Here is a 12,558-nt window from a genome sequence, read left to right on the forward strand (position 1 = left end):
CGGATTAAACACTTTTTTTCCCCTTTTTTATCATTACATACCTTTTTATTTTATTGTATTAACAACAAATCAATACATAAAGCACATGAGGAAACACAAGCATACATAGATTACAAACAATAGACAATCGAGCTAGGGGGTACAATATCACATTACAATTACACAAGGACCTTAAGGGACATGCATATACTTACAATTCTAACAGCTTTTTTGTTAGTAGAGCATTTAACCGTCTTAAAATACAGTTCAATTTCTTTTTTTAGGGTACGAAAATTTGGTTTTCTGTTTGTAAATTTACATTTGTGTATATGAAATTTGGCCAAAAGAATAATGAAATTAATTACATAAAAATGTTTCAGTTTATTTCACCGGATTAAACACCAACAAACCGTACTCCTACTATTCTCGTCACTGTGCCCCACTGGGAAGTTATGCTACGGATAGCAAATGGCATATTGCTGTTTCTTGCAGGCAGTTCATATGCCCACCAGATCAGTGCTTTTACGATGAGGTGGCACTGTTTATGACGTTTGACGTATGAATCTTTCAAGATGGCGATGCACCTGCTTCATCGGTGGTAATTCTTTTAATTTCTAAACGGTGTACATAAACGATAAAACAAAGCGTCGTTTCCAGTTGACAATATCGGAGGACAACGTTGTCTTTATTACCTTTCAAATATGTCGACAGAGGAACTGTCAACCTCGGACAGCGAAGCTGCCTTTGCTGGGGCTGGCGAGCGATGGGCGCCCGTCGGCGCTGTAGCCAGTCCGGAGGATGAGAGCGGGAAGGGAAACGCGGTCGAGCCGAGGAGGAAAGGCTCAGCTGCGTCTGGTGAGACGGAGATGGTCGCAAGATTGAGGAAACTGGAGGACGAACAGGGCCTGCTGAATTCCTCGCTCCTCGCGTTGACATCTCATTTTGCACAAGTGCAGTTCCGCTTGAAGCAGATAGTTCACGCTCCAACTGATGAGAAGGAGAGGATGCTGGTAGAACTCGAGGAGTTTGCCTTCAAAGGCTGTCCTCACGTTGTGGGATGCAGGCCACAGGACTCTCAACAGCTTGAAAACGCGGTAAAGTAGTCCATCTAGCCCACGGTTGGTCAGACTTGGTAGATCTAAGAATGTAAACAATGGTTCTTCTTCAGTAAGTGGGAAAATGTCAACACAAACACTCAATTGCTTGAGGTTGTGTGATTATGCAAGCTATAAGCTATCCATTATGTGTAGAAAAATAGGTTATGTTAGTCCCCCACAAAACAGACCACAGGCAGACACCAATTTAGGCCTACACCAACATCCGCTGCCCTTACTTATGTAGACTGGTCATCATTCAGTGTCAGTAGGATAGCTGTGATGATGACCAATGGACACATATAGACTCAGACACACTCTGGGATGCAACACTCGGAAACATGTGCACACACACACACATACAGGCAGTAGCAGCCACCGTCTTGTCAAACATCTCACAGGAAATTAAATTATCCGGGAGGCTACCTGGCTTTTGATTAAGGCTTTGGTTTGCATCAAAATATCAAGGCTGTGCTCTCTGTTCTGTTCCCTGAGATCTGTTATCTCCAGAGGAAGATAGAAAATTGTAGTATCTCATCAGCACAATAAGTGACTCACAGGCTCAGTTAACATGCTTCCAGAAGATCATTATCACTATTATTACAGATATCAGACCTGACCTCTGTAATAATTGCTTCTGTATGCACAACTAAACCAAACTCCATTGTTTACTCCATGCAACTCTCCATTTACCTTCGAGATGATGTAATACTGTCTTTGATTAAAGGTTTACTTTTTCTGATTTCCTCTGTGTCTACATGCTTTACTTGTAGGAGGACCTGGTGAGTATGGCTACAGCTCTCTGTTCCTCTCCAGCATCTGTTAAGTCTGTCTTTAGTAAACATGCATGATGAATAAGGGCTGTGTATAGACCCTCCCCATCACTCCCTGTCCCCTTTGTACACCCCAGTCCTCCACTGACAGTGTATTCTGTGTTCTCTCTTCTCCACACAGAGTGAGAGGGAGAAGAGGGAGCGTCTGGAGGTCCAGAGGGAGAAGCAGAAGGAGCTCATCGTCCAGCTGAAGACCCAGTTGGATGACCTGGAGCGCTATGCCTACCAGGAGGGCAGCTACGACTCCTTGCCCCAGTCTGTGGTCATGGAGAGACAGAAGGTAGGGCTCCGTTCATGTACCAGAAGTCTCCCAAAAATCTATTCTATACAATGTTGTTTCCTCCCAATGTGTAATGTCCTGGTAATACCCATGACGGTTCCACTCTTCCACTGCCAGGTAATCATTGACGAGTTGATCAAAAAGCTGGATGTGAACTTCAATGAGGATATAGGGAACCTGACGCCTGAGGAGCTAAGACAGAGAGTGGACGCTGCCATCGCTCAAATAGTCAACCCAGCCAGGGTCAAGGAGCAGCTGGTGGACCAGCTCAAGACCCAGATCAGGGACCTAGAGATGTTTATCAACTTCATCCAGGGTAGGTGGCAGTGGGCCTGGGATGCCATTTTGGCTGTGGTTAGGTTTCTTGGAAGCTCACTAATACACACTTTGTTACCGAAATATTCCACCAATATTCTGACTTACTACTGTATTTTCCCTTTACCCAACAGATGAGGTAGGGAACCCTCTTCTGTCTGGCGGTGAACCCAGCCAGCAGCCGAGGACAGCAGGGCCCAACACAAGAGCCCCTGGAGGGAGGAAGAAAAGTCAGTTATCAGCCAGCATTATTATCATAGGCTCTACAACATCACTCACAATACATCTGTTTTAACGATTCTCTTCTCCTACCCATAGTGGACCCAGAGCAGGCCCAGAAGATGAGGCAGACGGGCTTGCAGCTGATCCAGCGGGCCCTGGCTGTGCTGCAGATCTTTGCAGTGAGCCAGTTTGGCTGTGTGGCTGGCCATGTTCCCCAGAGCATGTGGTCGCAGGGTAAAGGGGGTCAGGACTACAGCCCTCTGCTTCAGCGTCTGGAGGGGGCTGTAGACCGGGTTCGAGTGCAGGCCTCGTGCAGACAGCCCTCAGTAGATCATGTGGTCAGCTACAACAGCAGCTTGTCCTTGGGGTCCCGTGATGAGCTCACTGGCTCAGTGAGGAAGGAGCTGGCCATGGCTCTGAGAGACCTGCTAGCCCACGGTCTCTACTCCCCCTCTCAGGGCATGAGCCTGGTGCTGGCCCCCATCTCCTGCCTGCTGCCCTACAGACCTGGCCCAACAACCATCCACCCCTGGGAGCTCTTTGTCAAGTATTACCACTCCAAAAACGGCAAGGCCTTCGTGGAGTCGCCAGCCCGCCAGCTCTCGCAGTCCTTCAGCCTACCTGTTGCGGGCAATCCGGTCACTGTCACACCCAAGCAGTCTCTGCTCTGGGCCATTCACTCAGTGTTGCTGGAGCACGATCGCTACAAGCGAGGAGCAGACTCAGAGTTCAAGGCTCTGGTATGCATGGCTCTGAATGAGCAGAGGCTAGTGTCATGGATTAACCTGCTTTGCAAGTCAGGGGCCTTGGTGCACCCGCACTACCAGCACTGGAGCTACATGGCCCAGACAGGCTTCGAGGGAGCCCTGCGCATCCTGGGACGAATCAGCCACCTCAAGTTTAACCTGCCGGTGGACCTGGCTGTGAGGCAGCTCAAGAACATCAAGGATGCCTTCTGAGAAGGGACTGTCGAGAGACACCCAAAAACCATGCTTTCAGCTCACATGGTTACCAGGCCTGATTTAAGGGTAAAAAAATAATACAATCAACTGGCCCTTGAGGACTGGAAGGCATGGTTTGGGTCTCCCTCAAGTGCTGAAATTATAATTGGCATAAAAGATTTGTGCTAATGTTTCTTTATCTGTTTTACTTTAAATGTATCATTGGGTCAAAACATTTTTGTTAGCATCCTGTCTAAAACATGGCATGAATTCCGTGCGAAGCTGTTCAACAAAAATCAAGTGTGCAATGTTGAGATGCATTATATAGCAAATCTGATTTTTATATAGCAAATCTGTAACTAACATTTAATTTATCCATGCCCCCCATAACCACACAAAGGGAGCAGCATATCAAGATCTTAATGACTTGTTACATTGCATTATATGGAGCTTGTTGCCTCCCCTTAGGAAACACTTCCTTTATGTGATGTTGTTTGACTTGTCCCTATGGAGATGAGATACAGTAGCTCAGACCTATGCAGATAATATCGTGAGGTTGGCCTTTTATTGTAATTCACTACTGTATAATGATTATCTATAGAATGGGTAATCATCAATGTGACCAAATGTATAGTCATTCCCTCCCCAAACTCTGTAGTATGGGCAAAAACAGACCAGTATCCTGCACTGTCACTAAACTGTACATTTTGTGTTCTCTACAGAAGAGAATAATATGGGTTACTACAGTTCACATTCACAGAGCATTGCTCTCTGTCTGTGGTTACTCAAAGCTCCACTGTTGTGTTCACAGAAGACGCACACTATTCAATGCACTCAGGTCAAATGAACGTGGCAACAGTGTATGCTCTCACCAATGAATGTACAAGAGAGGTCAAAATTCTAAAGATGTCACAAGTGTTCTGAAAATCAAAATGATAACTCATGCAGCATGTAGTGTCTCCGTTGAGAAATAAGCAGAACCTGCCTAACGTGTCTTAAAGGTGGATAACGTAGAGACCCTGTATTAACTGCTGCTTTACTGGTCCAAATGGAAGTGATTTAAAAAATAAATGAACATATATGATTTAACTATTTAGCTTATGTAATTACATATTTAATCATCTAATATTTAAGATTATTGTGGGATGTGATCGTTTTCTCTGTTTCTATTCGTTTTTTGAATGGTGAATGAAAACCACTTGAAGTGAAATCTTCCTATTACATGTGAATCACATGGGGTGTATCCTGAAAAGCTGAATGTACAAACCATAGATACTGTTAATTTCCACATGAGTGAAAACTGTTATCATCCCTGGTATGGTTTTTCCAACCCTCATATTAAGGTGTTACCTACTTTGTTATTGGTTAAGTGCTGCTCCCAGACTTTCTGTTCTGTTCTCTTATGGTATTGTATTGAGATATATTTCTATTTTGTTGTATAGTAAATTGCAAATGCCTCAGCCGGACCACTACCAGACTATGCTTGGATCTGTTCTGTGCTTTACTGGTGTGCATCTCCATGTAGTGTATGGGAGGACAGGTTGTCCTACATCGAAAGGGATACTTTGGTTTGCATACTTCTGATGTGTTAGTGTGAATATCAATACCCCCTTCATTTAGCCTGCATTGTTACTTTTCAAATGCACTGTGCTCATGTCAAAACTACTGTTAACACAAACATAGATGTACACATCACAATACTACTACTAAGGAATGTACATTTATGTATGAAAAATGAGACAGTTACTGTCTCTGATTTGTTTTTGTTATTCTGTGCATACCCTACTGGTCAGATTGAGAAAAATGTATACAGCTGTTTATTGTTTTTGTTCAATAACTATGAATGTGAGAAAATAAACTATTTCAAAAACCTATTTCAGCCCATTCATTGCTTTCAACACACTTGTTGTCAATGCACATTAATAAGTCACATAAAATACAGGGGTAATAATGATGCCTGACACTTTTGTCTTTAGTTTAGTCAAATTGCAGGCCTTCACTTTGCATAGCAGCATCAGATAACACTGGCAACTGTGCCAACAACTGAATAGGACGCCTTGATTCCCACATCACAAAGAAACTCAATATAGGGCTGACTCTAGGTTCCCTTTTATAAGCTTGACATAAATGACTCCTGAGTGGCGCACTGCATCTCAGTGCTAGAGGCATCACTGCAGAACCTGGTTCGATCCTGGGCTGTATCACAACCGGCTGTGATCAGGAATCCCACAATTGTCCCAGGGTCGTCCGGTTTAGGATAGGCCATCATTGTAAATAAGGATTTGTTCTTAACTGATTTGCATTTTTTTTTTATGACGTTCCAAAATAAAGGAACTGTTCCAGGACCAGTTCTGAGCATAGAGGTGTTCCGCTCGGCGGAAATGACGCATCGTTGATTTGATGTCAAAGGTCACGAAAATTTTCTCAACTTCCTTTCCTGCTAACAGTGGCCACAGAATAGCACCAGTGAGTGAAATTCTCAACGCAATAATCTTCAACCATCTTGATAAATCCTGACGTTTACATACTTCTTAGTTGTTTTTTTACCCTAAAGTATACGTTTACGATCCGGGTTTGGTGATAATTTCCCTTAATTTTACATTGGAAAAATGTGTGATTATATAGTGTCTGCTATCCATATAGATAGCGTTTCAACATGGCAGCTTGCTTGATGAGGTTCATGTCGATTCAAATCCAACCACTTCGGTTATGTAATTTTATATAATCGGATAACCACAATGTGCTCGGTTAATGGCGTTCGGTTGCCTATTTGAATGTATACAACATATTGCCTAAATGATAACGTTAAGCTAGCTAGGTAAATAAACAGTGATGGCTGTCTAGCTAGGCTGGACAATAGAACGAGTCAAATTGACCTAAGGCTGAAAAACAGCTGAAGAACGTTGGTTAACACCTACTTCAGTCAATACATTATGTAATTTAACTTTTCATAAAATACTGTTTTTCGTTGCATGACTTGGCTACTTTACGTCGTTGTTGCTCCTGCAATCTCGTTCAGTCTTTGGTCATCTGACGTCCAAGCAGACGTAGTTTAGCTAATAGCATACCAATATTCTGTAGCTATCAGTAGAATATTTTATCTAGAAGCAGTGAATATTGTCCCACATTGACCATTCCATGGCTTCTTGTCTAGTAATAATGCTTTTCTTTTGTAACTCACTTCTCTTGTCACCCAGAGATGGGCAAATTCATGAAACCTGGGAAGGTGGTGATGGTCCTTGCTGGGCGCTACGCTGGTCGTAAAGCTGTTATCGTCAAGGTAATTTTGATCCTGGGTTATTGTTAAATGTGCATGTTTCACTCCGTTTCATTAGTTACTGTTTGCTTGGAAAATCCTCTTGCAATGTGGTCCATAAACACATAACTGAACAGCTAACTATATTGATTCTCTTCCTACAGAACATTGATGATGGTACCTCAGACCGCCCTTATAGCCATGCACTGGTCTCTGGCATTGACCGCTACCCCCGCAAAGTGACCACAACCATGGGCAAGAAGAAGGTTGCCAAGAGGTCCAAGATCAAGGCTTTCGTAAAGGTGTACAACTACAATCACCTCATGCCCACCAGGTCAGTGCCAGGTGGACATGGGAATATAGGATGGGAGTAATGGTGGTTTAGGTGGCTGACATGTGAGACTAAACTGTAGGTGACTAGCAGTATTGCATCCATGTAATATGTCCACATTTTCATGGAATTCTGGCAGTGACCAAACTGGCAGGGATCTATTAAGTGGGATGCAATATCAAGGAATGTATATATGGTGTACTGAGTGGACCCTATTCTATTGGATGTGGTGAACTACCCTTTCGCACTCCTAAGCCAAGTTGTACTGAGCTGGCCTGGTTATGCATCCATATCCACCATAGTTGCAGTTGCTGTGCTGGAAAGAGATATCTGAGCCAGCAAAGTACGGTTTGGGTCAGCATGCTAGTGAAGTCTATGGCTGTTCAATCCATTTCATCTCTGCATGCATCAATTTTGTCTGTACTTAGTGAACTTGATAGGTGGCTTGGTTTGATTTTCATTCTTGATTCTTGGAATGTTCAGAGTAGGTGAAGTTTTATCCACTTGTGTTTGTGTCGTTATAGGAAATTGCCTTAGCTGTCTTACTAAGTGTCTTGCTGTGTTTTTCCCTGTGCTCAGATACTCTGTGGACATTCCTCTGGACAAAACAGTCGTCAACAAGGATGTCTTCAGAGACCCTGCCCTGAAACGCAAAGCCAGGCGGGAGGCCAAGATTAAGTTTGAGGAGAGGTGAGTCTTTCCCACACCAGGAACCAGGACTTGTGAGAAATGCACAGGTTCCTTGTCCTGGTAATATCTGACACATGATACAAGTAGCTTAACTACTATAGGATAATTAAATATCACGCTTTTTCATCTCCATTGAAAACCTTTTATAAAATGTTTTTTTTCTATCCACAGGTACAAGACAGGCAAGAACAAATGGTTCTTCCAGAAGCTTAGATTCTAGGCGTTCATTGGTTTCACTAATAAATGTATAATAAAAAAAACATTGACTGGTGTTTTCATTTGTGGTTTTATTGACAAGTGTAAGATGTTTTGGAGATTAAGCTTACAAAAGCTGCTTGTTAATGACAATGTTCATGTCATGAATTCACTTATTGGCCCAACCAGACTTGTGTGAACATGGCATTGACAAGTCAAATAAGTGGAAATTTGTTGGAAGCGCAGTGAAGTACAATCTTGTCCTTATACGTTTAGCTAATTTCCATTTCAACACTCAAATTGGCACAGTGGTCACCAAGCTACTGAACGTGCCTGTTTCCCAGCCACTAGCACACCTGAAATCTATTCAAGGTCATTTTATGTATCTCAGCAAAAAAATTAACATCCCTTTTTCAGGACCCTGTCTTTAAAAAATAATTCAGAAAAATCAAAGTAACTTCACAGATCTTCATTGTAAAGGGGTTTAAACACTTACCTGTGCTTGTTCAATGAGCAATAAACAATACCTGTGCTTGTTCAATGAGCAATAAACAATACCTGTGCTTGTTCAATGAGCAATAAACAATGAATGAACATGCACCTGTGGAAGGATCATTAAGACACTAACAGCTTACAGACAGTAGGCAATTAAGGTCACAGTTATGACAATTTAAGACAGGCCTTTTTACTGACACTGGGGAAAAACACCAAAAGAAAGATGCCCAGGGTCCCTGCTCAACTGTGAATGTGCCTTAGGCATGCTGCAAGGAGGCATGAGGACTGCAGATGTGACCAGGGCAATAAATTGCAATGTCTACTGTGGAGACGCCTAAGAGCGCTACAAGGAGACAGGATGGACAGCTGATCGTACTCGCAGTGGCAGACCACGTAACAACACCTGCACAGGATCTGAACATCACACATGCAGGACAGGTACAGGATGGCAACAACTGCTTGAGTTCCACCAGGAACGCACAATCACTCCATCAGTGCATAGACTGTCCGCTATAGGCTGAGGCAGGTCCTCACCAGACATCACTGGCAACAACATTGCCTATGGGCAACAGGACTGGCAAAAAGTGCTCTTCACTGACGAGTTGCAGTTTTGTCTCACCGTTTATCGTCAAAGGAATGAGCGTTACACCGAGGCCTGTATTCTGGAGCGGGATCGAGGTGGAGGGTCCGTCATGGTCTGGGGCGGTGTGTCACAGCATCATCGGACTGAGGTTGTCATTGCAGGCAATTTCAACGCTGTGCGTTACAGGGAAGACATCCTCCTCCCTCGTGTGGTACCCTTCCTGCAGGCTCATCCTGACATGACCCTCCAGCATGACAATGCCACCAGCCATACTGCTCGTTCTGTGCGTGATTTCCTGCAAGACAGGAATGTCAGGGTTCTGCCATGGCCAGCGAAGAGCCCGGATCTCAATCCCATTGAGCACATCTGGGACCTGTTGGATCAGAGGGTGAGGGCTAGGGCCATTCCCCCCCAGAAATGTCCGGAAACTTGCAGGTGCTTTGGTGGAAGAGTGGGGTAACATCTCACAGCAAGAACTGGCAAATCTGGTGCAGTCCATGAGGAGGAGATGACCTGCAGCTGGTGGCCACACCAGATACTGACTGTTACTTTTGATTTTGACCCCCCCTTTGTTCAGGGACACATTATTCCGTTTCTGTTAGTCACATGTCTGTGGAACTTGTTCAGTTTATGTCTCAGTTGTTGAATCTTGTTATGTTAATGTAAATATTTACAGTGAGAGGATGTTTCTTTTTTTGCTGAGTTTATATATACAGTTGAAATCGGAAGTTTACATACACTTAGGTTGGAATCATTAAAACTCGTTTTTCAACCACTCCACAAATTTCTTGTTAACAAACTATAGTTTTGGCAAGTCGTTTAGGACATCTACTTGTGCATGACACAAGTAATTTTTCCAACACTTGTTTACAGTCAGATTATTTCATTATTTCACATAATTCCCTGGATCACAATTCCAGTGGGTCAGAAGTTTACATACACTAAGTTGACTGTACTTTTAAACAGCTTGGAAAATTCCAGAAAATTATGTCATGGCTTTAGAAGCTTCTGATAGGCTAATTGACATAATTTGAGTCAATTGGAGGTGTACCTGTGGATGTATTTCAAGGCCTATCTTCAAACTCAGTGCCTCTTTGCTTGACATCATGGGAAAATCAAAAGAAATCAGTCAAGACCTCAGGAAAATAAATTGTAGACCTCCACAATTCTGGTTCGTCCTTGGGAGCAATTTCCTAATGCCTGAAGGTACCATGTTTATCTGTACAAACAATAGTACGCAAGTATAAACACCATGGGACCACGCAGCCATCATACGGCTCAGGAAGGAGATGCGTTCTGTCTCCTAGAGATGAACGTACTTTGGTGCGAAAAGTGTAAATCAATCCCAGAACAACAGCAAAGGACCTTGTGAAGATGCTGGAGGAAACAGGTACAACAGTATCTATATCTACAGTAAAACGAGTCCTATATCGACATGTCCTGAAAGGCCGCTCAGCAAGGAAGAAGCCACTGCTCCAAAACCGCCATAAAAAAGCCAGACTACGGTTTGCAACTGCACATGCGGACAAAGATCGTAGTTTTTGGAGAAATGTCCTCTGGTCTGATGAAACAGAAATAGAACTGTTTGGCCATAATGACCATCATTATGTTTGGAGGAAAAAGGGGAGGCTTGCAAACCAAAGAACACCATCCCAAACGTGAAGCATGGGGGTGGCAGCATCATGTTGTGGGGGTGCTTTGCTGCAGGAGGGACTGGTGCACTTCACACAATAGATTGCATGGGGATGGAAAATTATCTGGATATAATGAAGCAACATCTCAAGACATCAGTCAGGAAGTTAAAGCTTGGTCGCAAATGGGTCTTCCAAATGGACAATGACCCCAAGCTTACTTCCAAAGTTGTGGCAAAATGGCTTAAGGACAACAAAGTCTCAAGGTATTGGAGTGGCCATCACAAAGCCCTGACCTCAACCCCATAGACAATTTGTGGGCAGAACTGAAAAAGTGTGTGTGAGCAAGGAGGCTTACAAACCTGACTCAGTTACACCAGCTCTGTCAGGAGGAATGGGCCAAAATTCACCCAACTTATTGTGGGAAGCTTGTGGAAGGATACCCAAAACGTTTGACCCAAGTTAAAAAATTTAAAGGCAATGCTACCAAATACTAATTGAGTATATGTTAACTTCTGACCCACAGGGAATGTGATGAAAGAAATAAAAGCTGAAATAAATCATTCTCTCTACTATTATTCTGACTTTTCACATTCTTAAAATAAAGTGGTCTTCCTAACTGACCTAAAACAGGGACTTTTTTACTAGGATTAAATGTCAGGAACTGTGAAAAAACGTAGTTTAAATGTATTTGGCTAAGGTGTGTGTCGACTTCCGACTTCAACTGTATGTATACTCAGTAAAAGCTGGTGTATTGAGTGCTGTGCTGGCTACCCAAGTGCCTACCTCTTGTCGAAATCTGCCGTCTCGTTTTGAAGAAACTGAAACTGAAAGAAAAAGACGTACCACTTCACAACAGCTAACTACAGTAAGTGGTTGACTCCGCTTTGTCTTCTATAAAATCGTAACTAAATTAATGTTTTAATTTAAAATAGATTGGATATGTGTTAAGAGTCATACTTTTTTGTTAAAGACTTCAAATGAACGGTCAATGGTACTTGGACGCGTTGATAGTCGGACCGACTCAAAAAGGAATGTGTAGCTAGCTATATGAATACCGAAAGCTTTCAACTAGATAGTTTCAAACTACTTATCATTTTATAAAGTGTAACCTACACTAGTCAGTGGAGACGTTGGCTGCGTTTAGACAGCAAGTCCAACTCTGATATTTTTTCCAGTAATTGGTCTTTTGATCTGTCACAGCTCTTTTTCATTATAAATTGGGCCTACTTCACATTTTCCACGACATTTTATACTCTTTACAGATTAGCGTCAATTTCTCCGACAGTCATGTGTGATGAGGTAAGGGGGAACCCAATCTTCAGTGAGTCTTATCATTTTTGTAAACAGGCCTGACCTAATGGAATGGAATTGTTTTTCAGGATTTCTCCTTAATTACAGACAGCCAGGGATCACAAAACACCTTGGATGGAATCCTAAATGCTATCAGCAAATGCAAGGTATATTTTACCAAAGAAAGGATATTAATTGGGAAAGCTCAAAAAATTGTCTGACTCCAGTCACCCAAGTCATCCAAGTCATAGACATTTCTCTCTGCTAAAACGGCAAGGGTACCCAAGCGCTAAGTCTAGGACCAAAAGGCTCCTTAACAGCTTCTACCCCCAAGCCAGAATACAATGAAATGGCCACCAGGACTATTTACATTTGTTTTTAACACTGCTGCTACTCGCTGTTTATCTATGCATAGTCACT

General features: G+C 42.9%; 3 protein-coding genes across 5 annotated transcripts in view; all 3 read left to right on the top strand.

The window, feature by feature from the left end:
* The first annotated feature begins 423 nt into the window (after positions 1 to 423).
* Positions 424 to 5,538, top strand: LOC110538597 (RUN domain-containing protein 1). The gene is made up of 5 exons (XM_021625511.3): positions 424 to 1,073; positions 2,028 to 2,186; positions 2,304 to 2,502; positions 2,636 to 2,731; positions 2,820 to 5,538. The coding sequence occupies exons 1-5, from the start codon at positions 681 to 683 to the stop codon at positions 3,680 to 3,682; spliced, it is 1,710 nt and encodes a 569-aa protein (XP_021481186.2). The 5' UTR covers positions 424 to 680; the 3' UTR covers positions 3,683 to 5,538.
* Positions 5,539 to 6,031: 493 nt separating this feature from the next.
* Positions 6,032 to 8,719, top strand: LOC110538598 (large ribosomal subunit protein eL27). 2 transcript variants are annotated; one of them, XM_021625512.3, is made up of 5 exons: positions 6,032 to 6,130; positions 6,862 to 6,944; positions 7,085 to 7,254; positions 7,831 to 7,941; positions 8,113 to 8,719. In XM_021625512.3, exons 2-5 carry the CDS (start codon positions 6,864 to 6,866, stop codon positions 8,159 to 8,161), a joined length of 411 nt encoding a protein of 136 aa, XP_021481187.1. In that variant the 5' UTR covers positions 6,032 to 6,130; positions 6,862 to 6,863; the 3' UTR covers positions 8,162 to 8,719. The 2 variants fall into 2 exon arrangements, with proteins under 2 accessions (XP_021481187.1, XP_090049887.1); XM_090193761.1 differs by having other exon boundaries at positions 6,073 to 6,599.
* A 2,803-nt stretch (positions 8,720 to 11,522) lies between these two features.
* Positions 11,523 to 12,558, top strand: part of LOC110538600 (interferon-induced 35 kDa protein homolog) — a 9,436-nt gene continuing 8,400 nt past the window's right edge. The window contains exons 1-3 of one of the 2 annotated variants that reach the window (XM_090193758.1): positions 11,565 to 11,713; positions 12,111 to 12,147; positions 12,228 to 12,305. In XM_090193758.1, the coding sequence (XP_090049884.1) occupies positions 12,136 to 12,147; positions 12,228 to 12,305 (90 nt within the window). In that variant the 5' untranslated portion in view covers positions 11,565 to 11,713; positions 12,111 to 12,135. Of the gene's footprint in view, positions 11,714 to 12,110; positions 12,148 to 12,227; positions 12,306 to 12,558 lie in introns of both variants that reach the window. The other variant, XM_090193757.1, reaches the window with a different exon arrangement.

Source organism: Oncorhynchus mykiss, chromosome 12, assembly GCF_057628025.1.
Source record: "Oncorhynchus mykiss isolate SJ-2025 chromosome 12, ASM5762802v1, whole genome shotgun sequence".
Lineage (NCBI taxonomy): Eukaryota > Metazoa > Chordata > Actinopteri > Salmoniformes > Salmonidae > Oncorhynchus > Oncorhynchus mykiss.

Bases quoted from the DNA above. Each gene is read 5' to 3' on its own strand.
- LOC110538597 (XM_021625511.3), top strand. From the start codon at position 681: ATGTCGACAGAGGAACTGTCAACCTCGGACAGCGAAGCTGCCTTTGCT. The intron at 1,074-2,027 runs GTAAAGTAGTCC...TTCTCCACACAG, and splicing joins CTCAACAGCTTGAAAACGCG to AGTGAGAGGGAGAAGAGGGA. The intron at 2,732-2,819 runs GTCAGTTATCAG...TCCTACCCATAG, and splicing joins CCCTGGAGGGAGGAAGAAAA to TGGACCCAGAGCAGGCCCAG.
- LOC110538598 (XM_021625512.3), top strand. From the start codon at position 6,864: ATGGGCAAATTCATGAAACCTGGGAAGGTGGTGATGGTCCTTGCTGGG. The intron at 7,255-7,830 runs GTCAGTGCCAGG...CCCTGTGCTCAG, and splicing joins AATCACCTCATGCCCACCAG to ATACTCTGTGGACATTCCTC. The intron at 7,942-8,112 runs GTGAGTCTTTCC...TTCTATCCACAG, and splicing joins AAGATTAAGTTTGAGGAGAG to GTACAAGACAGGCAAGAACA.